General features: G+C 36.0%; 1 protein-coding gene across 4 annotated transcripts in view; it reads right to left on the bottom strand.

Moving 5' to 3' along the window:
• CNTN5 (contactin 5) overlaps window positions 1–27380 on the bottom strand; it is a 611453-nt gene that overhangs the window by 49356 nt on the left and 534717 nt on the right. For all 4 annotated transcript variants that reach the window (XM_063148896.1, XM_063148898.1, XM_063148895.1 and 1 more), the window contains 3 exons: window positions 15701–15828; window positions 14586–14761; window positions 916–1036 (listed from right to left, as the gene is read on the bottom strand). In XM_063148896.1, the coding sequence (XP_063004966.1) occupies window positions 916–1036; window positions 14586–14761; window positions 15701–15828 (425 nt within the window). The remainder of the gene's footprint in view (window positions 1–915; window positions 1037–14585; window positions 14762–15700; window positions 15829–27380) is intronic.

Raw genomic sequence — 27380 nt, 5'->3', positions numbered from 1 at the left:
TGTGGAATGTGGTAAAATAAATTTTTTGACTTATAATACCCAAATAAATTTGATTTTTTAAAATCTGAAGTTTTTCAAATGTTAATAAAATATCTACCTTGATTTATTTTAAAAATGTATCATCCACAGCAAGGCTACCCAGCTGTGCTACCTAGCAGGGATCCATCTCTCTTGGCATTGCAGGACCCACCAGTCCTTATGCCAGTAAGTAAACTGCAAATCCTCAGGTCTCCTCAGTATACCCCTAGTGTTGAATGCAGAAACATTCTGCTCAATTGCTTAATGGAGTTGGCATCCTCAGCATGATCTGGGGATCCTTCAGGAAAAGGACTCTGAGTTCCTGTGCATAATCGGCAAGGTTCAATGGCAGGTGAAACAATTTAACAGATTACAGGACTGGGGCATAAAGATGCAGTGAACAATTGGTGGTAACAATTCCATGTGTGAAAAACCCAAATTCTTGTCATATTATGGGGCTTATGTTTCACTGCTCATATCTATAATTTTCCAAAAGGCTGCATGCGCACCCCTCTTAGGAAATGAATGAATGTTCCTAAACTGCTAAAACTGAAAGAATGTCTTGACCATAAAATGAACTGCAAAGCATCAAATAGAATAGCAAAAACTCATTATACCTACCTTACACAGGTCTGTGAAGGCTAATTGTCTGCATTTTAGCTAATCTGGTATACCTTTTGTGCTGTTACCTCTCTTAAAACTATTAACCCACTGTCTTTTGTTTCTCTCTGCAGTGTCTGCAGGTCAGTTTATGTTGAAACTCCTTTCAAAGGCAGCAGGTTAATCACAAATGGCTTCAATAACATGAAATCTGAGGACTACTGCATGGCAGAGAAGTCCCTGGTAGAGCTGTGTGTGGTGGTTGTGTTTTCAGGGGAGACCCACACGCATACTCACCCCTAACAAGCAGCTCTGTCTCATCCGACACAGTGTCCGCTGCGGTCTGGACCCTGCAACCGTATCTGCCAGCGTGCATCAGGAGGATGTTCCTGATCATTAAATCTGCAGAGGACGCTTGCTGAAACAGGGATAAAGTGCCAGTTTAAAACTCAGTAAATCTGTGTTCAAGGTAGTTCACAAGGGTGTTTTTTGCACAGTCAACTCTTGAATGCAGCTTTCATCTTAAAAAATGTATGTGTCCTAATACCCTCTTGTGAGGATTATCAGAACAGTGCATTTATACAATTATTAGCAGGGATTAAAGAAGAGCATTTCAAGTTTTTAATACCTTTGACTGTGCTGAAAGCACATTGCTCATATTTGCGTGTTCAAAGTGAATTATTCCAACTTGCACAAAGAAATTCATTAAGGAGATGAACAGAAATATTTTGAATGCTATCCATAGTATTCAAAAAGTCCTCTTAGAAATTCAGAACTTTCTTCCTCTCCCTCTTTACTGTAATGCAGTGACATTTGGAATATGTCTTGCTACTGTGCTAAAATTAAGATTACTTGAAAGATAATATTGATTGATTTTTTTATTAATAGAGAGGATGTTAATGCTAAATATGAATGAGAAAATATTATATGATTCTCATCCTCCCTGATGAAACATGTATGTATGATGTTGAACATGTATCTACAATGCTGAAAAGTGCAAAAAATATATAGAGAATATAAATAGAGAACCAGTTCAAATTTCTGTTTTTTAGAATTTTTGCCAACAGTCATTACAATTCCCCAAAGTTCACTTTAAGAAGCATTAATTGAGTTGTAAGCATTTCCTTTCTCAGATTTGGCCTACTTTGCCAACCAAGCAAACACTGACTGTCTTTCCTTGAACTATATGTTTCTATCCCATTCAATGGTTCTAATTTGAATCATTTTGAACATGAGTGAATAGAATTGTACCCTGGATTCAAAATAAAATCTTACTAGGGGTGTAAGTATTGATACTTCTCCAGCTATGTTGGAAATCTGTCAATGAATTCACCTAGCTTCATATTTGCTTGTTTCTTGGCTTATACCTATTCTGTGCTCATGTAGACATATTCAGATCTTTATCCTTATTCATTAGCAAGTTATGAACTCCCTCTTTATAACCAGTCATTCATACATGCATGACCTTGTTTTTCATGGGATTGAATTTCTTGTCTGTTCCCATCTGTTATTTTCATCATCTGCTGCATTGGTAAGATGTCCAATTTGTACCATACAATCGTCATTTGCATACTTCTTTCTTTTATGCCAAGGTCATTAATGACAAGATGAAATAGGATTCATTTCAAGATCCAATCTTCTATAATGTAGTTTTTTTCTTTTTAGGCAGAAGAGTTCCTTTGCAGCACATCTTGGCACGCTTCTTCAGTCAATCTTCTCTTCATTTGCATTTTTTGAACTAACTTCTTGTAATATCCCATGTAGCATCAAGGCAAAATCTTTACCGAAGGATATTCAAATGCAAAGAAGGAAAAGGAAGGCGGAGACATTAAGGCTGCCTCTGAGGCCAAAGTGAATGTGGGCATGATCTATAGCTTAATAACCCTGTAGATCTAAGAGCAGGATTACCATGGCAGTGTTTTGCCTTCTGAAGTGGCCTAGGTAATGATGTTGCTGAAGGGAAGATAGACCAGTCAGGGCGTAATGCAATTCTTATATTCTTGCTCTGGCATATGAGAAATCACAGCAGGGGAAGTGGATATCTCAGTACTCTTCAGCTCAAAATGCAAAAGAAGAGCACACACTCCTATCAGGAGTCAAATTCAGGATATAATTTTTTTTAAAGTGCATAACAGTAGTATTTACTAGCTATTGAAATGGGTTGCTCAAGATCACTAGTGATTTTGGTACAAAGCTCTAGTTACATAAAGGATAAGACCAGAATTGGTCCACATTTGTCCTCTATTGAGGGTAATTTACATCTAATGTGTGTTTTAGTGTTAAATGTGAGGAATAGCATAATGGCTAGCAACTGTCTGGTTTCATTGTTCAGGAGCTGTTAAAAACCTTGGCTTTCACTCTAACTTCCAGAGGGCTCATGAATGTGTAAATTCTAATATTTTTATCAGGAAAAATATATGTATTTCATCTGCACACCTGTGTAACTGGGCAGACAAGCATCAATTGAAAGAATCATTGCTGTAAGTGGAGAGCAACTCAGTGCAATAGATCTCTATGAAATGTTTTATTATAACATAACAGGATGCACAGCCAGCATTCTCAAGGATGTGTGAGTGGATTAAACACTGACTGTGCTTAATACAGATAGGTATATGCTCAGACACTAGATTCTTGATCATAATCAAGAAAACAATGATACATTTTAGCTTCCATTTAGATAAGTAGGAGATATGTTTGACCAAGGACTAAAAAAATACTGCATTAGTGCTATTCTGTGGCATGCATAAAGTGGTCTTCATAAATTTTACAGACTCTCCCAAGTCTTGGAAGAGAAATTGTTTGTTGATTAGTTTATCCTGTAATGAGAGGCTATAGGCCACAAAAAGGTCTGGGGGAGGTTAATCTTATGTGCTGACTTTCTATGTCTCAAGAAAAATTCTGCATCTTGGCCCTGTAGTTGCTACTTAAACTTGAAAAATTGCAATCCAGGTTAAGGAAAACACCTACTAAGTGGGAATGCAGCAGAGACTCCATTAAGAAAAATATCTAAGGTCAGAAACTTTCTCGTACTTTTAGACATCTGTCAGTGGAAAAAGATGTCATGCTTCAGCAAAGCAGAGACATTCACTTCCCCTTGGGGGAAGACAAAAACTGGGTGATATGAATGCAAACAATGTAGGAAGGTCTCTCTCACCTGGACTAACATGATTTAGGACAGCCTGGTGTATCAGCAACTTGGTGGTCTCAATTTTATTCAAAGTCAAAGATAGTGGCATTTAAATTTCTTTGTCTAGGTCTAAATTTTGATGCTATTAAGTGTATGTTTTTAAAAGCTCCCTTTTACTTTACTGATTTTATGCTCTTTCTTGACAGGGATTATTTTGCAAGAAGTGTGTTGCAAAATATTATTAGAAAAATCATTTTATTGAAATGCATTTTATTAGAAAAAAATGCATTTTATTAGAAAAATCCATATTCCTTGGTGTTGCATCATGTATTATCCACTTAACCAAGTATCAGCACCTCAATCTCAGTACAAACTTCTACTGTGTGAAATGTAGATCGTATTTTACTGAAGCTAAAACTTAAAAGAGAGCAAACCAAAACTGATAGGATCAACAACCAAGTTTTACTGATTTTCAGGAAAGCTAAGAGTAACCTTCAAGGTCAGCATCAGCTACAGACCTACTGTAGACTGCTGATCTTCATTAAGCAGCAAATAAATAATAATAGAGCTCAGAATCCTGTCTGTCATGACTAATGTTTCTCTCCAGGACTGCAAATTATTGTACCATTCATTTTATGCTCCCAACCATCCCATTCATTTAGATCTGGGCAGCTCCAATGCTGAATGATATGTCATGGCTCTGCTTCAGCGTGGTATGCTGTCTGAGATAATAGTCATGTCTGCAATGTATCTAATTAGCTGTACATTACTTGTACATACTGCTTGAAGCTATTGCTTTTTCAAATATTGGTGCCATCGATGCAATTGCATTTGCTTTAGATGTGAAAATACTTGCCCAAATTAAAAAAGGCTCCAAGAACATATAACATTCATTCTTTGCTCAATAGTAATGACATCATTGCATTTGTCTTTTGCACTCATTGTCCTAATATTTGGGGGGTTTGCAGAAACAAAAAACCTCAAGCAAGAAAACCAAAAAAAAAAAAAAATTTTCAGAGAATTTTCTGTTGGAGAATTAATACTTCTTCAGCCATCTCCAGTACCCACAGAGAGGAACTTGCATGTGGATTTTTTTTCTCTTTCCATCTCATAAATCTGAAGACGTTGTTGTGGGAGCCTGGACTGATGCTAGTTAATCACCCAATCAATCACTTAACTGCCCAGGTGCAGAAGGTGTGCACACCATCAGCAGAGGCTACAGCTGCCTGTTGGATAAGATAAGGGAAGAGGCTGACAAGAGGCAGATTCTGCAAATTGGGGTCCTACTTTTTTTCATGACAAAAGTCCTTACAGCAATGGCTAGCTGTGGAAACTCCCTTCCAGAGAAGTGGCACGACATTTACACACAGCCTGAAGGAATTAACCCCTCTTGTGGGCCATAATTGGCTCAGTTTTACTGATATAAGAGGCAGCTGTGATGTCTTATTCTTACAATGTGTTATAAAGCATCAGACTGATTAAGTGTTGGATGATTCAAAGTATTACATCATCCAGTGTAAGATTCCCTGCCCCAGGGGAAGTACTTGGGCATGCCCACCTAAACCTGAATAAATATGAACCCAGTGGATTTTGTGTTTCTCCCAGCCCTCGTGACTCAAGACAGTGACAATCACTTTGACTAGACTGGGACGCTCAGCACTGGGAAGACCAGAAAAAGACAACCAACAGAATCCACGCAGTGATGACATATTCCATGTCTCTCTGTCATTATTTCTTTCCCTGCTCCCACTCTCTTTTCCTATTTCTTTCTCTCTCTCCCCCTTTCTCCCTCACATTTACTGTTAAATAAAAATTGATACTAATGACTTTGACATATGGTCTCGTTTGCACCTTAATTGGCCAAAGACATCTCTCTCATTTTAATAACCAGATCTTAACAGTTGTGAGTTGCTTTGCAATAAACAACTTTTACATATGTTTCTTCCCTCAAATGAAGAGAATTGAACTTATTCTTCCTGTGAGAGTGAGTTCATGGTCCTGAGCCAGTTGCTAGGAAACCTCTCTGTTAATCTGTCCATTCATTTGCTGAGTTTTTATCTCTAAACCAAGGTGGTCCTTTCAGTGTATCCGACCTTTTCTTCTGTAGACTTTGCAAATTCTAATTTCTGATCAATTTTTGAAGACTTTGCACAATTTCTAATCTGTCTGCATTTGAAATGGAGCTCACAGTTACACCCTAGTGCACTTTCTTAACATCCAGTAAGTCTTTTGTTCCCTTCTCCCTATCTTCTCCATGAAAGAATTACACTTGGGTTGATTATTACATCATTTATGACATATGCTTAAAATACAGAATCATATGTGGAAAATCTATATGAAATATCATTATTTTGTCATTGTATCAAACCAGCTTTCATTTAATCTGCTTCTAATGCTGCCTATTTTCCACATTCATTGTCATACTTCCCGTCTGCACTCCAACTGTAGTTCTTTGAATGTATGAATGAATATCTTGGAAAGAGGGACAAAAAGCCAAAGAAGTTCATAGGAATGGGTAGTTGCTAGAGATGATGTGTTGACCCACAGCTCTCAACTTCTGCACTGCAAGGGCTTGAGGAGTGCCTAGCACTGTGCAGAGGATTCAGGCTGTGAACTCAGCCTGGACAACATGCGGTGAAAACTGTCTCTTTGCCTGGGAAGAGTGTGTCTAAAATGGGTAATGAGAATATTACAAATGATCATGATTCAACAAAAGCTTAAATCAAAGGGAAGAAAAGAACAGGCAAGCACTGACTGCCATTGCAGGAAAACTTTTATGATGAAAGCCAAAGTGGAGTTTGGGCCACTTTTTTACTATGACTACAGGGGTTTATCCAGGTTTGCTGCCTGTCATCTAGATCTCTTGACAGTGAGAGGTGAGGATGCTTTCCTACAAAGTGGTTTTTATACAGAAGAGAGTGCTTGTGAGGTACTAAAAGCCTAAAAAGATTCTATTCTCTTTAAATTGAGAGCAATAAAACAGTGCTGTGTTGAGTAAAAAGGACTGAGATTTGATCCTAAACAAGAAGGACCTGGGTTGTTAATGATAGCTTTTTCAATGTAAATGATCATTTAAAATATATGGGTGCTTTTACATATAACATACAGATTAGGTGAATTCCTGACTCATATATTACTTCATATAGAAAAATAGCCTTTAGTAATGAAATTAAGTTAGATTTAATTAAAAAATTATTTCACAGTTTATTTTTGCTATATTTGAATGGCAATGGAGTTTTTTTTTTGGTGAGTTTATCTGAAGCAAACAAATGATTTTACAGAATAATGTTATGGCAATGCTACCTTTGTACCATCAACAGTAAGTGAGGGCCAGCAACACAATAAAGTTCTTTTAAATAATGGTGACAATTTATATGTACATTAGGACGGATTGTTGTCTTCAAGCCAAATTCTGTTCATATTCTGTTTAGGAAAATTTAAGTATAATTTCATGCAAATTCTCAGGTTTGAACACATTAACTACATCTGTCTACTGCTTGTGATGATTAAAATTGCAAATACTTAATCTGAGAAGCAGCAGATTTCTTAGTTGATATATTGGTAATGGGAAATTATATTCTGAGCTCCGGTTTTTAATCAAATAGGCACATTTGGAACAAAGAAGATGAAATAATTGTTATCAGTTTTGTTGTGATCAATGGTATGAGGCAGGATAATAATGGTAATATATCAGCATCCAGACTGATGCAGACTGACTCAGGCATACCTGATAAAACATAACTTACATTTCCCCTGTCTATAAGAATTTCAAAGGATGTCTTTAGGTGTGTGAATCCTTTAGAATCATGTGGGGGGGAGTGTAGCCTCTTTGAGTGGCAGTATTTACAAACAGTTTGTATAGACATGGCAAGAATTATGGAAAGAGTTGTTTTGGTGAGTAGCGGTGGCTTTGAGTGGATGCCAGAAAGTGATGGAGTGCTGAGAGTGGAGAGGGAAAATTTGAATAAACTTGAAATGCTTCAAATGCATTTCAAGTGCATCTTGAATTGCTGCAAATGAGTTTGATAAATTTTATTGAATAAAGGTGGAAAAAGAGATGAAGTTAAAAGAACATCAGCTGTTAGGGGGTCTGTCTTGTACTGGGGTGGTTTTGTGAAATCAAGGGATTAACAAAAACATGGAAAAAGCTGTGAGAATGGGAAGGAATGAGAAAAGAGATGGGATATGAAAAGGCAAGCTTCAGGGACAAAGATGCCCACTACACTTCTGATGCTAAATTCATGTTCTGTATTTGCAATTTTATTACCATGAGAAAAAAGGAAGAAAAGATCTCTGAGGCTCCCTCAAGTGCAGTAGGTGACAATGAAAATGATGATTATGTTTTGCTCTTTTTTTCTTTCCCCCTAGTGTTATATCATTTTCTTTGGAACCTACTTACACTTCCTATTTGTAAGTATTCATTGGAATATGTTTATTAAGAGCAGTTGTTACACAATGATTGATTGTTAAGATTCTTAGTAGGTATATTGTTGGATAACATTTATGAAGTATTTATGTGAACATTATCTACTGTGCTGCATGCTGTGTCTCGGTTTACTAAACAAGAGAAAAAGAAAGGGGGCAAGAAGTAGAGGTGAGCTTCAGGACAGTGAAAGCTTCTTCCCATGAGATTTTCTGTAACAACACAATTGAGGTTTGCAGGTGCAAGGCCTCAAGAATAAAACCAAAAGATTGGGAGTGTAAGAACAGAAATGGAGAAATACTGCCAGGAAGGTTTTGGAAAGCACTGCCACAGCAGCTGGGGAGAAAGGGTGCAGAGCTGCAAGTGTAAAACAGCCAGCAGAGTTTTAAATGGAGGCTTCTTTAGGGGCTGATATCGATCAGTTGTTCAAACAATCGACTCTGCTGTTATAGCCCAGATTAACACTGTGCCAAGCAGCTAAATGATCCATCAGCTCCAAGTAAACAGAGGGAGGAATGGACTGTCATGAAATGTCTTTTATTTATCCCAAGGTTTTTTGCTTTAGAATGCTTCTTGTAAACAAGGAAAGATACAAAATACCACAATGGAACAAATCAGTAAAAATTATCTGACTCTATTTCATTACTTATTATAATCATTTTTTAATTGAAATTGGCCAAGAACGTTAAGTTTTGTTGAGTTGAGTTTGGTCAGAATGTTAAATTTTCCAAAATTATTGGTTATCTCCCCTGTCTAAAATAAAATTAAATAGAAGAGTTCAGAGAATTGCTAAGATTGGAAAAGACCTCTAAAATCATCAAGTCTCACCATTAACTCAGCACTGCTGTGTTCACCCTTAAACCATATTCCCAAGTGCCACATACACATTCCTGTTGAACATTTCCAGGATTAGTGATATCATCCCTTCCTTGGGCAGCCTGTTCCATTGCCTGACCAATAGCAGTGAAGAAATATTTGCTAACCTCTAATCTAAATTTCCTCTGGTGCAACCTGGTCACATCCTCTCAGCCTGTCACATGTTACCTGGGACAGGAGAACTGATTCCCACCTCATTAGACCCTCCTTTGAAATAGCTGAAGAGGGCAGTGAGATCCTCCTCAGCTTCCTTTTCTCCAGGCTAAACGAGGTCAGATGTTGCTTATCATCTCTGTCCCTTACTCTCTATTAACAGTCAAAGCCACAAGCACTTGCATGTAACAATTTACACACTTTTTTCGATTCTAGGAAAAGTTTGGAGTGTCTCTTTCTAGCACAGCATCAAAGAAATTCAATCTATTTACTAGAAATGTTTATATCCTGGAAGAAACACATGGTAAAATGCAGTATTACACTGTGGTCTTCTTTGTGCTGGGATTTTGCTTTGTAGTTACCAGTCATAGAACTCTAGAAATAATTATTTTATTTAGTACACTACCTAATTTACAACAGCTATTTATTACCAAGAAATAAGATTTAATTTTTTTTTTGTTAAAACTGCTCCTGATTGCTCAAATAGGTAACTGCTGTAGCATGACAAGTGGGCATAACCTGGTAATGAGCACAGGGCTGAAATATCTAGAGATTAGAGTTGACAGTAATGGCTGTGTTCAGCCTCTCCCATCAGCAGGAAAGGATTGCAACAGACAGTGAAACAAATTGGTAGCAATTGGACGCTGAGATGGCAGCTTTACCCTGAACAGAAATTCACTGTGCAAAGATCTTGTTGTCTTCTGCAAGGCTTCTGACAACTATTGCTGTTTCCCTCATGTGAGGGGGCAGTCAGGGTGTTCTGTAAAATCCCAGTTTAATTAACCTTGTTTGGGTTTACATCCAGTAAAGAGGAAAGACACTGCTATTAACAGCCTGCTGTTTTAATTGATTTCATATAGTGTAGAACTTGCCTCTTTCTATTTAGAAATGCTTAGGAAATTTTAATCCTAATTTCTTGAATATGATAAAAGTACTGCAAGAAATTAGGGAGTGACTTGAAAATACAAGGAAAGATGTAAATTTATGCATTCTCCAAAATTCTAGGTTATCGTATTGGAGTCTCCAGTACCAGGCAGGAATAAAATGCATTGTCCAATCTGTATCTACTGTCCTTTTTGAAGTAAAACAGTAGATTTCCAGTCACTTCCATGTGAAAAAATAACCATTGTAAAATATAACATGACAAGTTGTACTTCTTGCTTCCCCTGGTGGCAGTTTCAGCTAAGATCAAAGACCAAGAACATATTCGGACCAAATCACTTTCCTGAGTCTGAAAAGTCAAGGTGAGGGACATTAAGAGCAATGCTGCTGCTTACCAGTCTGTGGATAACTACAGTAAATCATTTTGTTTGGCTGCTATAAAAACAGTATCAGCCTTCTAGCACAGAGTTGGAATTATGACAGTTGGATGAAAATCTACATAAAAAATCAGATATTTTTAGATGAAAATGGGATATGTCTAAGAGAAAATTATGGTCAGTAGAGATTTTAGGAGAAAACATTTTGAATAGAATTTTGACTAGGACTTCTACATTTGGCACAAGGGACAGAAAACCAAAGTTATCCTAATAAAAACAAGCAAGTCTATACTTTATGAGTTCATTGCATACTGCGTTGCTACAAGAAAATTTTGGAAATTCAGACTTCTATGCAAAATTTTTTCTGTTACACAGATTATCCCTCATAGAACCTAAAATGTTATCAAGTATTTTGCTAGACAAAATAAAACTTTACCAATCCTGGAGGAATCTGGTTTTATATAACCCTTGGCACTATTGTTCTTCCACCAAATGTACTGTGAAGTTACATATACACATCATTTGGGATGTTTTCTTTCCCCTAGACTTCTATCTGCAGTGGAAATCAGCTGGTCCATTGTCCTTAATATTTACTTCATGTTCAACTTGACATCCTTATCACACTTATCTATTTGCCAGGCAAGTTCCTGAAGTACCTAAATTGGTATGGGCACTAAATCATTGATAGCTCAGTAGAGAACAGCAAAAAATACCTTTGGTTTGTATGAAAAATTACTTCTTGATATGAAAATTTATAACAGCTTTTTTTTTTTCTGGCACAAAAGCTACTGATATAATTTCAAAACAAAATAGTAATATTTATTAGTAAGAGAAAATTTTCTTTTTCACTGTAATTGCTAGGGATCACACAATTTTAGTAAGTAAGAATTTATCTGCAGCCCAAATAGGTGTTACTTTGGTGATAGCTTTTACAATACGGCATTAAGCATCAAGATGCTCATCATATTTAATGCTTGGGTCTGCCACAGTGAAAGTATGAGAACTGCAACCAGTGATGAGAAGTTTAGAGTGGTTTTATTATTAGAAAAATGGTTATTTTTAAATATTAATATAAAAATAAAAATTTTAAAATATAAAATTGCTTATTTTAATAAGCATTATTTAAATAATGCTTAATTTTTCAGGCTTTAAAATTAATAACCAAACTGCAGGCAATCCTGAAAATATTTTTTATCTGATGAAGTATCAGAGTATGGACAAAAAATGGACATGTAAATCTGTGACTATTCTGTGCACAAAAGATAATATTTTTCTTAAATGTACTCCATTAAAAAGCATTTTGTTCAGGATCAACTCATGCAATTTTAAAGTGTTTCATTCAGAAGAGCAATATAAGGGATGTAGATAGAACTCTATCAGACTTCAAGTTCCTCTTTTCTCCATACATAAACCTATGGCTTTAGCTCATTGTGTATCAGCTTTGAAACTGGATATATTAAAGTAGATTACATGACAGCAAAAAAGGAGTTTTTTTTTCCTTTGTCCCCAGTACCTGGCCATGCTTTAGATTTTAGTGAAGTAAAGAAACAAATTTTTAACCTTTTGATTAATTTCTCATTCTCATGTCGTTAACAGAAATGATAATGAGATGCAATTGACAACATTCCACAAATGAGTAGGTATGGGAATTGTGTCAAAACACACAAAAGAATTCCTGTATTACCACAGCTTTTATTACCACTTTCAAGATTTGTGTCTCTCAACTGATCCAGCTTCACTTTGGGACAATGCCAAAATAAAGATATTTTAGCCACCACTTTATGAGAGACTTGCTCAGCCTGGAGGAGGCTGAGGTGAGACCAAGGTGCCATCTACTTCCTTATGAGGGGGAGCAGAAGGGAGAGGTGAAGATCTCTTCACGTTTTTGACAAGACCCAAGGCAATGGCCTGAAGTAGTGTCAGAGCCTGACAGAGTTCAAGAAGCGAACAACACTTGAACAACACTCTCAGGCACATGGTGTGACTCTTGGGGTGTCCTGTGCAGGGCCAGGAGCTGGACTCCATGATCCTTGTGCGCCCCTTCCAACCCAGCTTATTCTGTGAGTAGTACTATTTTCACTTAGTAAAGTAGCAGTAACACTCTAGCAGCACAGTTAGGAGGAGGTCATGAACTCAAATAGTTGGTTAAATCTATACGAGTTTTGGCCAAGTTTTAATCATGTCAGGACAGTTAAAGCAATCAGTAATTTCAGTGAGATTTGCATGAAAATAGGATGTTGTCTTTCATTGGTTTGAATAAGCCTTATTTCTATCAATTTGAGGGTTTTCTCTTGTAGAAATGAAATTAATGAAGAATTCTTGAGAGAGATCTACAAAATCCTATTTTTTCATACGCTAAATTATATTAAATTAGCTTTATTTTGACATGAGATATGAAATTACTTTGAAAATCTCTTAGCCTGTGGATTTTTCCAGTGATTAAAAATTTCCCTTGAAAAGAGATGCTGAAATACAATGAAAAAATCATGTAGCATGTTTTAGACTCCAATTTTTTGGGAATGACTTGAAGTTCAATTATGATAATAGGGTTTTTTCTTGAATCAAAGAATGATCTTGAAGTTAAAGAGGAGTGAAAGTTTTCCTTCTTACATAAATAGTGTTGTTTTGAGTGTTATATTCCTCAGATGAAGATAACTATGCTAAGAACTTTCCCACTAAAATATACCTAGCTAATGTTGTTCAATTAAAAGGTTTGTTGAAGTAAACTCAAATTTTAAAAACATGAACCCCCCCCACCAAGACGATATGTCTTCCATAAAGAGTGTGATTTCCATATAGGCAAGCAGAAGAATAAATTGATTGCAGCTGACAAGGTTTTTAATGCAAAGTTAACTTTGCTACATTGTACTCAAATGAGATACATTAAGTTTTATAATTTCCTGACCTTTATGAACTTAATTTTTCTCTGTTAACATAGCATGGACATTTGATTTACATTTCATTAGTTGCAAGATTCAGTTAAATTACTGTAGATTCCATTTCCAAGCTTGGTCACACTAAAAGGCTTCTTTCTACTAAGAAATGTTCAAATCATTTTACATGAGACAGGTTTGAAATTCTTAAGCATACCATTTGATCACATGAAACTCTTTTAGACTAAAGTAGCAATATTTTAAATTGGTTTGCATATTTTTGTCAATATGATTCATATTGACTTAAATAATGGTTACTTGGTTAGGAAGTACCTCATGCAGGGAAGTTGGTAAATATAGTCCTTGCTATTCAGATATTAAAATATTTTCTAGACAAGTAAAGCATTGGGAGGTGAGGGCATTTCAACAGCCGTGCTATCTGTGAGAGAGAAATCAATATTTATAGCAGCATCTTTTCTATATTAAAATCAGCAGTAGGATTTGATGAAAACTCCTTTCTGTTCCTTCACAAAGATTATTTGATATATCACTAATAATAAGATATATAAGTTTAAATTTAATATCTTCTCGAAGAATACTACTAGGACTTATTCTATCGATCTGCAGTTTGCACCTCTGTTGGAGAATTTTGCTCAGACATGGCTTATAGAGTTTTGTTCAGACATGCCATAATCATATACAGCTGATTGAAAAGTAAAAGGCAGCTGTAAGCAGCAAATTCTCAAAGCCTGTTCCTGTAAACAACAAAATTCTTAGGCACGTTTCTGTAAACAGCAGAAGTTCTCAGGTTGTTTTTTAATAACAAGTAAATATTTTGTCCTTGGATAGTATGGGAAAGCAAAAGTGACAAACATGGAGGTCTTGAGAACCGTTCATAACAGGATGAGCAAACAAGTCTTGGTCTCAATAACAAACCACAGGTATGGAAAACAAAAGGAGGGGTTGGTGTGTAATCTGTAACCAATGATGAGCTCGGGTTTTGCAATATGTATGAACTTAATTACCACGGTTATAAAATGTGCATGTTGGATCAATAAATTGGAGTTCGATGCTGATCAAAGGATGGGTCGTCTCCCTTCGCTTCTACACACCTCCTCTATCTAATATTTCCTTCCAATGTTACTGAAACCAGTTATCTCTCAGTTTGGTCAAAATTTGGTAAATGGAAGACATATGACAGCATGATAATTTCTATCAATTCCCATCACGGAGATGACAAATGTATGGTCACTTACAGCCTTGATGCTTTCAAAGTGTCCACCTTCTTTCTCAAAGTCGATTGGCTGCCCATTGAGTGTCCAGTGGAAGGTGACATCCATGGTGCTGTCGTGAATGGCTTTGCAGCTGAGGACGATGCTCTCTCCAACCGTCAGCTCGATCTTCTTGGGAGTCAGCTCTATTCTTGTAGGTTCTGGAAACAGACAAGTGTTAGGAACATTCAGATGGACATTAACTTATGGTGCCAGACCTAAATGATAGGAATGACTGATGCTGAGTCTACCCTCAGCTTACATTTGTTGTTAGTATGAATTGCAGACAGTCAAATACTGCAAGATATTCATAATACGCGCTGAAGAATGACACTGGGGGTCCGAAGGTACAGATAGTTTCGTGGAGTCAATAAGGCAGAATCCTAAACAGCAATTTTTGGAACATCTGAGATGGATTAATTAATTAATTTATTAATTTTATAAGTTTCAGGAAAATATTTGTTTTGGTTTGGTTTTTTTTGAGGCTGCAGCACCCAGAATCTTGTGATTGCATGAAAATTTCAGTTTTGTCACATAAAATAATAAAGGATGTTTTTTGGATTACTAAATACAGGAAGAAGCTTGAAAAATGAAGTCAAAAGGCTTGAACACCTGCAAAGAAAATCCATTAATTCAGCTGAAAAATGAATAAGAAAAAAAAGGTTCAGAAATGGATTGCTATTCAGTAGTGTTAGTATTATTATTAATCTTCTAAGGTATTACCTTTCTCTGGATTTTATATAGATACAATTATTACTTTAATTTAAAGGTTTCTTCTCATGCAGAAAAAGTTAGGGGTAAGTGAGTTCCCAAAGATAAAATATGTTAAAAGCAACATTGATTCCTTTACTTATAAAATTATTTATAGTTTGATTGATTTAATATATATATTAATTCTTATGACACATCTACAATAAAACAGCTGGAGTATACAATCTGATTCAATGTTTCACCAGATGGAGTTTAGTCCCCTTAGCTTGTTGGAAATCCTTTTTTATTCTGCCTGGAGAATAAAAAAGGCTGGTTTATAGTTGGCTGGGGATAATATTTAAGTATTTGTTAAAATAAACCATAATTACCATCAAAGCATTTTTTCATACCTTTAACAGATAGCGATGCAATGATTTCTGCAGATCCAAATACATTTACACCTTGGCATAAATACCGCCCTTCATCAGACTTGGAAGCATTCAGGATTCGCAGACTCCCATGTGGAAGAATAGTTATCCTGGAAAAGATAAGTCCATAAATATATAAATACCTCTCTCATCCTACCAGCCAAACACCATGATGATATCTTTCAGAGATAATGAATAGGATTAAGAACTGCTGCCTCTGTAGCAAGGGATGATGAAGATGATAACTGAATTATCTTCTGTTTCAAAAAGGTTTTAATAAATCCATTTTACTAGTCCTTCCTTAATTCAAAATTTTCACAGAAACATCAGTGGATTAGTATCCTATGACACTTATTAGGGGTGAATAGTAATGAAACTTTTGTAGAACAGTAAAAAAGGTAATCCTTCATAATTTGTCTTCAAAGTTTCACCACTATATTTTTGTCAAATCACATTTCAATTTCAAGCACAGGCTATTCCATCTAGAAAAAAAATGACCTTAGAAATCAGATCTGAGAAGAATGGGAAGCAAAATTCAAAAGACAAGGGAAAAACCCCTATAATTGTATCTGGTCAAAAGAGGATTTATGGTATCACAGCACAGTGTAGCAAAGGGACTTAAATAATTTAAATAATCTTTGCTTTTTGTAGATGGGTTTGTTGCTTTTTTTTCTGAGTCTATAATTGCAGCTCCACTGTACCTCTTGGTAAGTAACCCCACTAAAGCATATTCATGAGAAATGTTTAGCTGCTCACATTCAAATTTTGGTTTTGCTTGCACAATATTAATCATAAAATCCATAAAGCAGTGTGTAAATTAACACTCTTTTTTCTCTTCTAAACAGACAAAGACACTGAATTTATTCTATCTTGGAGGTGCAGTCTGGAAGAGCAGTAAATAATCACGGCTCTTTTTCTGACAGAGCGCTAGGAGCCTAAAAGGAATATGACAACTCTTAGATGGTGTTTAATCCAAGCCCTGCTTGAAGGTGTTGTGTATCCTTTCCCAGGCTGAGTAGGGGTTGTGACTCTCTCAAAGGTGCTGGGAGATGTCGGCTGGGAGCACGGACACTGGAAGCAGATTATCCTCAGCAAATACTTTCAGCTATTTCATAGAAGTGGGGGAGGACATGGGATGCTTCCTTCTCCTGTATTTGAAAACTAAGGTAACACCTCTGTGTTAGAGAATCCAAATAAGTAGGTGGGTGGCTCTTTCCCAGGGATGGGTGGATTTTTAGGTATACCTGTCCCGAGAGGACTTTCTGGGCGATACAGTACAGACTGGCACTCCTTCTGTTGGGAATCCTCTGTGGAGTCTATGGTTAGAAATCATGGAAGGTATGGTACAATGTTGTGTTTTACTCTTGAGAAGTATTTAATCAGGAGTATGGCGCTTTTGACAGGACTGGGTTGGGCTCTTCAGCAGCAAAAGAGGAAAGGAATTGCATTTATAGGCTGTATGTGTTAAACTTCACAGCTGTTACCTTTGATATTAGAAGTGATTTATATAGGTTTAAAATTCAATAATGTGCTCAAATTAAATCGTTAATATGAGACTGCATTATTCTCTTTCTTTCTTTCTTTCTTTCTTTCTTTCTTTCTTTCTTTCTTTCTTTCTTTCTTTCTTTCTTTCTTTCTTTCTTTCTTTCTTTCTTTCTTTCTTTCTTTCTTTCTTTCTTTCTTTCTTTCCTTTTCCTTTTCCTTTTCCTTTTCTTTTTCTTTTTCTTTTTCTTTTTCTTTTTCCTTCCTTCCTTCCTTCCTTCCTTCCTTCCTTCCTTCCTTCCTTCCTTCCTTCCTTCCTTCCTTCCTTCCTTCCTTCCTTCCTTCCTTCCTTCCTTCCTTCCTTCCTTCCTTCCTTCCTTCCTTCCTTCCTTCCTTCCTTCCTTCCTTCCTTCCTTCCTTCCTTTTCCAATATTCCCTATTTTCTAACTCTTTAAGAAATGGTGGTTTATTATCCAAGGTTCATAAATATTTCAGTGGAGAAAACAGAATTTCATTCCAGTGAAAAATGTGCTTCTGTTCACTTTGGATGTGAAACCACTCACTGCTCTCAGCAGACAGCAGAAGGAAATAATAGCTTCAAAGGGGAATGGGGCAGAGGAAGGACATGCCAACTCAAGGGTTCCCCAGTACAGCCTGAGGATGCCTCTCCCATACTGCTCTAAAAACATTTACACCAGTATTTGAGTCACGTTATTTGTGTAAAGGTAATTTTATAGAAAACGTTATTGTATTAAGCAAACGACTCTGAATTCGAGTTTTGAGGGTTTGATTTTTTTTCCCAACAAATAAGAAGGCTTGAAACTTTGTTACAATATGTCACATCTCTGACGAAACACTGTTTTAGAAACTGACAATGATGCAAACTTCCTTCTTTGCCGCTCCTTCTAATTTAAAAAACAATTCTATCATCATGCTCAGTTTTCAATGTTCTGGTGACATAATTTGTATGGCAATAGTTTTTGCAGAACAATGATAGTTCTCATCAATATACTGACAGGATCAGTAAAAAGCCCAGGATATTCCTTTAATATTTGCAAATTATAGAAGCTTATACACTATTTAGGTCCTGATATAAAACAGTTTTGAAATTCTGACCTTGGAGGAAAAGAAATTTAGATGCATATGGAGGGTTATCTAATGAATCTTATGGATATTGTCAACTACATTTCTCCATAGTTAAAAGCTCCTGTTATCCATGAGGGAAAGAGTAGTCACTCAATCAGAGGAATTGCAAACACATTTGCTGGTGAATTATTTGGCTCAGAAATTAATATTTTCTTTAAGGTGCCTAGCACTCATCTGTTCTCCCTTTTTTTGTGTGTGTTTGGGAAAGAAGCCAGAGGCCTGGTTATGATGGAAACTGAAATGCTTTATTTATGCATACAATACTTGCTGCACACAGCAGGATCATAGACTTCTCCTCCTTCCCTGCCAGTATCTCTCAGTCACAGAGAGACCACCTGTGTAGCACGTCTACATATTTTAACAAAAAAGTTTCGTAGCAAAAAGTTTTTTTCACTTCATAAATAGAAGGTAAGCAAAGAGAGGAAAATGGGGCTGGGGTAGAATTAAGGACAATTCAGGAAAAGAAGCAACCCTAAATTATTAACTAACTAGCAACAGAGGGACAGCTGATGATAGATTAACAAATAGAAAAAAGATGGTTAAGAGATCACGGTGAGAGTTTGGAAATTATTTTATTTAAGTATAAGAAAAATTATTGTAGTCACATAAAGGAGATGGATGTTGTCCAAGAAAGGTTTCTGGAAAAAAGTGGCACAAAATCAGTGTCTTTGTAAAAAAGAATTTTCATCTGTCTAATAACATGAAGAAAAGGATATGAGAGTTAATGTCTCATCTCATGTCAAAAAATATCTTGTCTTGAGATCAACTGCAACAGAGATTTTAACAGTAATTGCTAGGAAAATGGAAGTAAGATATAACAGCAAATGGACTTCAGATAAAATTGAACATGGGTTAACCTAAGTACACTGAAAGAGATTAAACTATTATAATATTCCATAAAAAGAAATATTTTCTAGAGAAAATAAGTGCAGATTTAGTCTTCCATGGGTTTCAAGAAATATTTTCATGCTGAAATTCCCATGGTTGGTTAAATACATTTAATATAAAAATTAAGGATTTTTAAGAAAGTGGTTGAAGAAAAGACTTCTTTTTTTCAGAGAGAGAAATTGTTTTTTATACTATGATATTATTTTTCAGAGTTTCCAGGATACGAAAAGGCTGCTAAAAATTTGATTAAATAAATGGTTCTTTGAGACAGCAACTGATCACTAGGTTGGTAGAAAAGCAGTAGCTGTGACTCTGAACTAAGAGGACCATGCAGTAAAGGAAAATGCAACCCTAGAATATATCAGATACCAACGTGCATCTCTTTATAGAAGTATTAATACATGAAGTGCTGAGGAAATATAATTAAGCTAATTTTGATCATCAGTATTCAGAAAGATTAATTCTAATCAAGCTGACATTTGGAAAGATCAACATGATGACCAGGGAGGAAAGAAAACCTTTTGTTCTGGAGTCTGCTTGTAAAATTAAAACTGCACGTGAGATGAGTTTCTATATTACATATTAATTCATAGATCTTGTCAGCAGCCAGTTGAACTTCTATTAAAGGTAAAAAGGTGCAGATGTCTAATTCACATTGCAGATCTCCACACTTTGGATCTCAACCTGGAACTGAATCTCACCCTCAAATCTTAATTTAGTTCTCCAGATATAAGTGCATTTCAGGATCTGGCATAATTTCTGGGACAAAATCCCAGCTGCTGCAAGGCATGGAAATTAATTTCCTCATTGTCCCCACTTGCTGTGGCCTTGTTTCTGAAATGAAGCTGTCAGAGCACCTGAACTTCAGTTGAAGCTAAAGTAGAAGGGATGCTTGAGGACTCAATTGCTTTTCAGATAAAAATGGGAATCCATCTGTGGAATGGAACTAGAGCTATTCCAAAGACAAGCTTTGGAGAATGGACAGTGTGGATAGTATCAATTTTTGCTTCTCCTATTGATCCATGCTACCTGCTCATGCAGAACCTGACTATCCATTAGACACCTGCACTGGGCTGACACACATGGCAGAAGATCTGTGAGAGAGTGTAAGTTCTTGAAGCACAGACATGGAAATCAATTAGCCGCAAGCTTCACTGCCAATGAAGCTGAAACCCCCCAACAAATTAATAATTAAACGACCTAAATTGAAATTGAATGTGATTTCAAAGTATGTCTTATATCTCTGCATATTATAATTTTCCACTCTGATTTTATCAGAAGTAGTGCAGCTGTTGGATGCCCAGCTTGCCAAGAACATCAGCAAATTTGGACATACATATTAGTAGCATTTCTAGAATGTCAACTTTGCTAATGATTGCATAATCTGCTAAACTAGTTAGAGAACTGCTACAAAGCCATAGAAATATGAACGAGAGTATAAATTTTCCTCTCCGAGGCTTCAGGATTGGACTTAGATTAACACTGGAAAATACTCAGCAACTATATTTTTCAAAAAATATTTTCAAATTAGTATTTTAACTGTAAAAATATTGCAGTCTATTCAAGGTTTATAATCACCATAAAAGTTTAGATTGAAAACACACAGTACATTTGTTTAAACAAAAATGCATTAGCTCACTCAGATCAAGAATTTTGTAAATTTTGTTCTTCTTTCAGCAATGGAGTATGCATCAGGGAGAGTAAGTCTTTGATAAAGAATGTGCAGCTTTATCTGGAAGGATGAAATTCCACACTGTTTTCATATGGGATGTTGACATGAATAGAAAGGTGTTCTCTGAGGCCAAGTGTTTGCTAAGAAGCTGATGGATGGAAATCAGGCTCATAAGAAATGCTGGATCTTTTCTTATGGATGGTATTTGGACATCCTTTATTTGACAGTCTGGAATGCCTTCTCTTAATCTTCGGACTGACAGGAGGTAAGGAACATGCTGATGGAAATGAGCAGACTGTAAGGTCCCCACAAATGTGCATGGCTAAGCTCAGCTTCCTTCAGGTTTCATGTGATTTTGAGAATGGGAGTAGGATATGATATGATATATGATATGATATGATATGATATGATATGATATGATATGATATGATATGATATGATATGATATGATATGATGTGATATGATATGTAGGAGTTGCTTCAATGGGAAGTTTTGAATTTTTTTTTACAGTATTTTGATTAAAAGGTAGCAATTTTTTTTCCTTCCTGCTGCTCTGTTTACAGAAAAATTTTGAGAGTTTTGACTGTAAACTCTGGTCTTATGTTGAGGGGAGGGAGTAAGACGTGGGAAATACAGACATCATTGTTTTGATATAAAAAAAAGGAGATCTATTCTGCCTCCCATATAATTTTTCCTTTGACTGATTCTTTAGTATAAATGAAATATATTAGTAGTGCAGATACTTTTACTGTTCCCCCGTCTTACTAAAATATTATTAGTTCATTAACAGCTGGTATAACCCACCATGGAAAATCTCAGATATTATTTACAGCTAGTAGAGGACATACTATTTTATGTTGAAAATTGATGCTGGAAATTTTCAGCCTTCTTTATCACCAGGGACAGTTTTACCTTGACCCACTGGGGCCAGGATGTGCATTTGTTCTCCATATCACGTTAGATCAATGAGCAGAGATTTCCATCAAGATTCAGATAATGAGAAATGGAAACTCTAATTTTCATTCTCTAGCATCGTTCATAGCAGATTCTCACAAGCAGATGTCTTGAGGCTGTGGTAGAAATTGTTTCTGGATGCTGAAGAAGTTGAGGCAGCAAACTTTACAATTGCTGCACAACAATTTGGGATTTTACTAAGCACTTCTTACACAGTGCTTCAGACAGGGACACAGTGTCTGGATCTTAATTGAAATTAATGTCAGGCAGCTTATACTTGGAGCTCCATATTCTTTAAATAACAATTACAGAGTAAGAAAAAATAGAAGTCAGATGTACCATTTTTGGTGGGGAGGAAGAATTAGAAGTGGGTGGTTTGGTTAGGCTGTAGATATTATTATCTTTCTCTGCTTTCAATTAGTTCTTCTGGCTTTCAAACCAAAGAAAATTTTTACTGCACATTAGAGATATAACCACAGCAATAAGGGAAGCATAAGATTTAGTTAAAACCTTTACAAACTTAACATCTAGTAACTGGAATTAAAAAGAAAGTTCTTGGTGGTCAGAAAATCATACCCTGCATTTTTCATTTGGATCTAAAATCAGGAGTATGAAGTTGGTTTGTCTGCATGTTGGAAATAAGAATTTTAAAGATGCAAATGGAGAGAAGCTGCACTGACTCATTTAGCCTGTGGCCCCTCACAGTGTTCTGATCTGAACAATCTGTCATTTGACATTAGTTTGGGTTTGGGATCTGTCAGTTTCCTTTAATGTAGACTACAAGGAATCAGAACAAGTATTTGTAAATAGTTGAAAACCTTATTTCTCGCTGAATGGCTTTGGGCTATCTCATTCCCTTTTACTTTCTCTTGCTCCTTCATAATAGATCCACAAACCTCTAATGTTTACAGAAAATGGATGTGAGTCATTGCTATAGTAAAGCCACTAAGATAAGCAAAAGAAAATCTACTTTATATTAATTTTTTAATAATATCACCCTAGATAGAGTAATTTTTATTTTAATATTCTTGACTCAATTAGGAAAAAAACCCTATATTTGGCATAGTCTCTTGGCAAAGCATGAAATTATTTGGATTTTCTTCACGTCATGTTTTCAAACATTTATAATGGTGCAATTCCTGTGTGTGATATCTGAGGTCATTGGAATATGCTAAACCTTATTATTAATATCCCACAAACTACTTCCAGCTCTATTTAAGCTAATCTATGCAAACTGTCTTAGGGCAGTTTCTTTCAAAGTGTCACAGCCAGGCCTTTCATTTGTCCTTGCTGATTGCTGCACAGGAACATTTGTGCATGAAAATACATAGCTCTCCCTGGTGCAAATTTTGTCCATGTATGTAAATATAATTTCATGTGGATGACACTAGAAGTTATTTTTTGCTAACAAATGTGGTTTCTGTTCTAAGCCCAGGGAATAAATATGATCTCTGCAGTGTTTCTGTGCAGTAAAGTCTGGAAAACACTGATATGTCACAATCAGAAGGGTCTTTGGGAGTGCTTTTTTCTTTGTACAAACCAGCTAGTCGTTATTATTTTAAATCATCCTTTGCATTTATGAAGTTATTCAAACCAAAACTTAAGCACATAATTTGCTTTAAAGACTCTATTAATAGCACCAATGCCAAAGATGATAGAAAGGTGCTAAAAATTGAATTTCTAAGATAATAAACAAGATAACCGAGGTAATAAACTGAAATAGAGCCTAACTTTAAAGGTAGCAGAAATTCACATCAGTGAATTTAGAGTGAATTTGATTGGTGTATAATTAGAGAAATTATACACCAAGCAAATATTTAAATTATTCTACATTTTTACTGGTATGCTCGAGGAAGTGTTGGTACATATTGAAAATTTAATATCACTTTACTAATTGGTATTTTGTTGTGCTGCTCAAATATTTTACCCTCAAATGTGTTTCATCTTGAGCAAAGAAAGAACTGGGAGTATTACTCAGAAGACACATGAGGGTAAGTGTTCTAGAAACACTTGTTCAAAAAATTGTTAGGAAAGGCCATTTAAGGTCTTTTCTGCCCTGCATTGAAGTCCAAGACTTCCTTTAAAAGCCCTTATAAAATACAATTGGTTTAGAGCAATTTGTCTCTAAACATGCTGAAAATATTCTAAAATTATTAAAATGTTCTTTCATATTTTTAAAATCCATATCATACTTTTGACCCATTTAAATTTTATATATATTTTAATATTTAAATATTTTTAATAATTAAATGTGTTCCTCTTTTTTTGCACACTGTTTCAATGTCAGAAATTTTCCCCTGCTGCAAAAAGGTTCCTTCTTTTCAGGAAAAGCTTTATCACAATAATTTTCTCTGTGTTTCTAAGGGACAGCAATGAATTATTAACTTACTCTCTTTTACTCAGAAGCTTAAGAAATAATAACTTCTGCAAGGTCTGCATGATCCCTCCAGGAAAAGAAAAATACACAGGAAACTTCAGTTAGTCTAAGATATTTCTGTGTTACACTTGTTAGTTAGAAAAGTAACATTAATACTCAAAGGCAGACTTATATACAAGTGGTAAAATTCAAATAGACCAGGTGCTCAAGGAGGCAGATCTTCAGCCAGTGTAAAATAACATTATTTCATTCAACTACATGATTCTTTTATGGCTTGTACTAGATAAAACACGTCTCAAAACAGCCAAACTATGCTATGCTTGAAGAGTTAACATTAACTTCAGCAATATAATATGAAGAGTAGAAACTTAAATTTCATTCAAATTATATTCTTGTAAATTGAAGACTGCTAATTATATGCTTACATGGGAAGTTTTCATATGCTCATCATATGAAAGTCATCTAGCAGTCATCTAGCAAAAGCACTATTGTTGTAAGCTGTGTAATGATGTCCAGTCAGATGGAACCTGCTTTCCAGTGTTGATTCTACAGCACTACTAGAATATTAACTGCAAGTGATGCTTTTATGTAACACAGCAATGAAATTGAATATTTCCCACCTCTCTGAAAAATTCTTTTCTTAGATATATTGTTACTGCTTTCATGTGAATAGAAGAACTGGATAGAAGAGAATAAATTATTGTTCTGTATTAAACCCTTGCTCTCAAGAAAAATAAACACAAACAGTTATTGTGTCCTGCCCCCACTAAAAAAAAAAAAAAAACCCAAACCATTTCAGCTTGCAGGTAATACCCCCCCCCCCCCCCCCCATTGATTGAGGTATTTTCTACTTGGTAGTGCTCTCTCCCTGGCATACATAGACAGTCAGTATTGGAATGCCACGGGGAGCTGAATGCCCTAATCCCAAGCCAGGAGGTAAAGGATCAGCAGTTAAACTGATGGGTGGATGCTTGAGAAGGAAGCTGACTGGTGAGAATCAAATCAGCAAGAGAGTTGTAAATCCTTCTAAAATAGCCAGCATGGAGGTTTGAAAGGATAAGAACTTTCTGTGTCCCATTCATATAAAGCATCAAAACGCACCAAAGAAAGCATATTCTTTCCCAACATTTTCAGAAATAGGATAATGAGATTTATATGGTCTGGTAAGGGAAGGCTGAGGTAGTTTTAATGGTCTACTGTTAAATGCTATTAATGTAGCATTCTGTTAATTTGTTACTTTTGAATGAATTTTGCAAAACTGTAGTTTCAACCATCTCATATCTGATCTCAGTAGTAGTACAGAGACAGGACAGGTGAATGTGACAATGTCTGCCTTATCCTCACATCAAACTGACTGCATTGTCAACTGGAGACATATCATATGGTAGGTACTGCTGGATTCTGGAAGATGAAGACCGATTGCTTTCATCATTACTGTGCCTCTGGAAGAGCGTGCAAAGTCTGCCCTTACTGCATGTTGGTCCAGGTAGAAACTCTTTGGAGAGGAGATTCATTAGCATGATGTATGTTGGGCTTGGATCAATAGCTAAAAGTTCTTCACTGGTTGTTTAGAGCTGTCAGTATAAGATTCAGTGCTCCACAGAACTGCTGGCCTTCCAACCATTGCTGTTGTGAAATAGCCCCTATTTTCTCCCTGTCTAATAACCATAAGGTCTCAGCTAGACTACAAATGAGTTTGACATGCTGTTTTCATGAAAGATACATGATCTAGAGGGGACACAGTCAAATAATTTTTCAGTATAAAATCAACTTCTGAAAATGGGAAAAGAATAATTTGAACATAGATTACTTTACTTCCAAAATACATTTGCTGAGATGTTTAGAGAATTTTGAGCATTTATAAGCTTGGTAGATTGTACACAATAAAAATGGCATGTATTAGTACGGCAATAATGGGATAGAATAGAATAATTGGTCCTGCTTTGCAGTAAGATGTCCCTGCTGGTTCGCTGGTTATTCATATCAGAGATTACCATGCTGTGTCCAGTAAGGGGCAGTCATTACTTGTTTGCTTAGTTCTGTGATATTTCTGAGTTTACCCTTGGAAATTCCAATGCTTCTTTTTCTATCATCTTCACTGACAATTAGATCTAATGTGAAAGATCTCAATAATCTCTTGCTAGATCCAGAAAGAAAGCAAAGGCTAGAGGTGAAAAGCTATCTCATGGCTCCATTACTCCACACTACTTCACACCTTTAGACAGGAGCTTTACAGTGGAGAAATCTGTGGGATAGAACAGACTTCATAAAAAATGTGTGGAGTGAAAGCACACCTGACAAACAACCTTCCATCCATCTATGGTTCCATGATGCATCTCTAACCTATTTCTGTGATACAGCTCTGGATTTCTATATCATTTACACTCAACACACTTCCTGACTGCATCCTCGACAAGGAGTGTGCTCAAAAGGCCATACTTCTACTAACAACACCTTGCTGTTTATTAAGATATTGGTGCAAGAATAGGTTTCAGAAGCCTTGATTGTAAATAGTAGTGCAGAGCAAAGGCTGTGCTGTTTCTACAGCTCATACAAAATTACCAGAGAAAAATTTGTTCTGGAAGACAGCTTTGCTGGAATACTACCTTTCCTCCTAATGGACAACTCTCTCTAATTAGTTTTATCTTTTAATAGTAAACCCACAGGTTAATGATCCTACTTAGAAGGTCATGCAGTGTTTAAACCTTTATGAGAAGTAAAAAAATATATCTAACTAAGCTTTAAATCTGAGAGATCTACATTAATTTTCTTACCTTTTGTGAAAGAACCAAACTGACCTGTGGATGTAGACATCTTGCAGGAAGGAGAGACAATCAGTTCAGCAGAGAGACAGTTTAAAAGCATTGGCTCAGCACAAAAATACTTCCAGACTGTAGGAGTGGTAAATGGGATTTTGACTAAAATGAACTAGGATCTTATTGACTCCACTTTTCAGGTCAGATGAGTTCATTTTGCATTCTGGGGGGGAAACAGGTACTATGGCTGGAAAACTAGGTGAAACAAGATTTATTTTATTCTCATGTCACAAGGTGAAATACAGTCTATTAACTGGAAAAGGCAGTTAAAAAGACACATGTTCCCTCCAGAGAACCACATTGCCACTAAAGGTGAAAAGGGTACA

This window comes from Melospiza melodia, chromosome 2 (genome assembly GCF_035770615.1).
Source record: "Melospiza melodia melodia isolate bMelMel2 chromosome 2, bMelMel2.pri, whole genome shotgun sequence".
NCBI classification, from domain to species: Eukaryota; Metazoa; Chordata; class Aves; order Passeriformes; family Passerellidae; genus Melospiza; species Melospiza melodia.
This window is presented reverse-complemented; position numbering and strand designations above follow the sequence as displayed.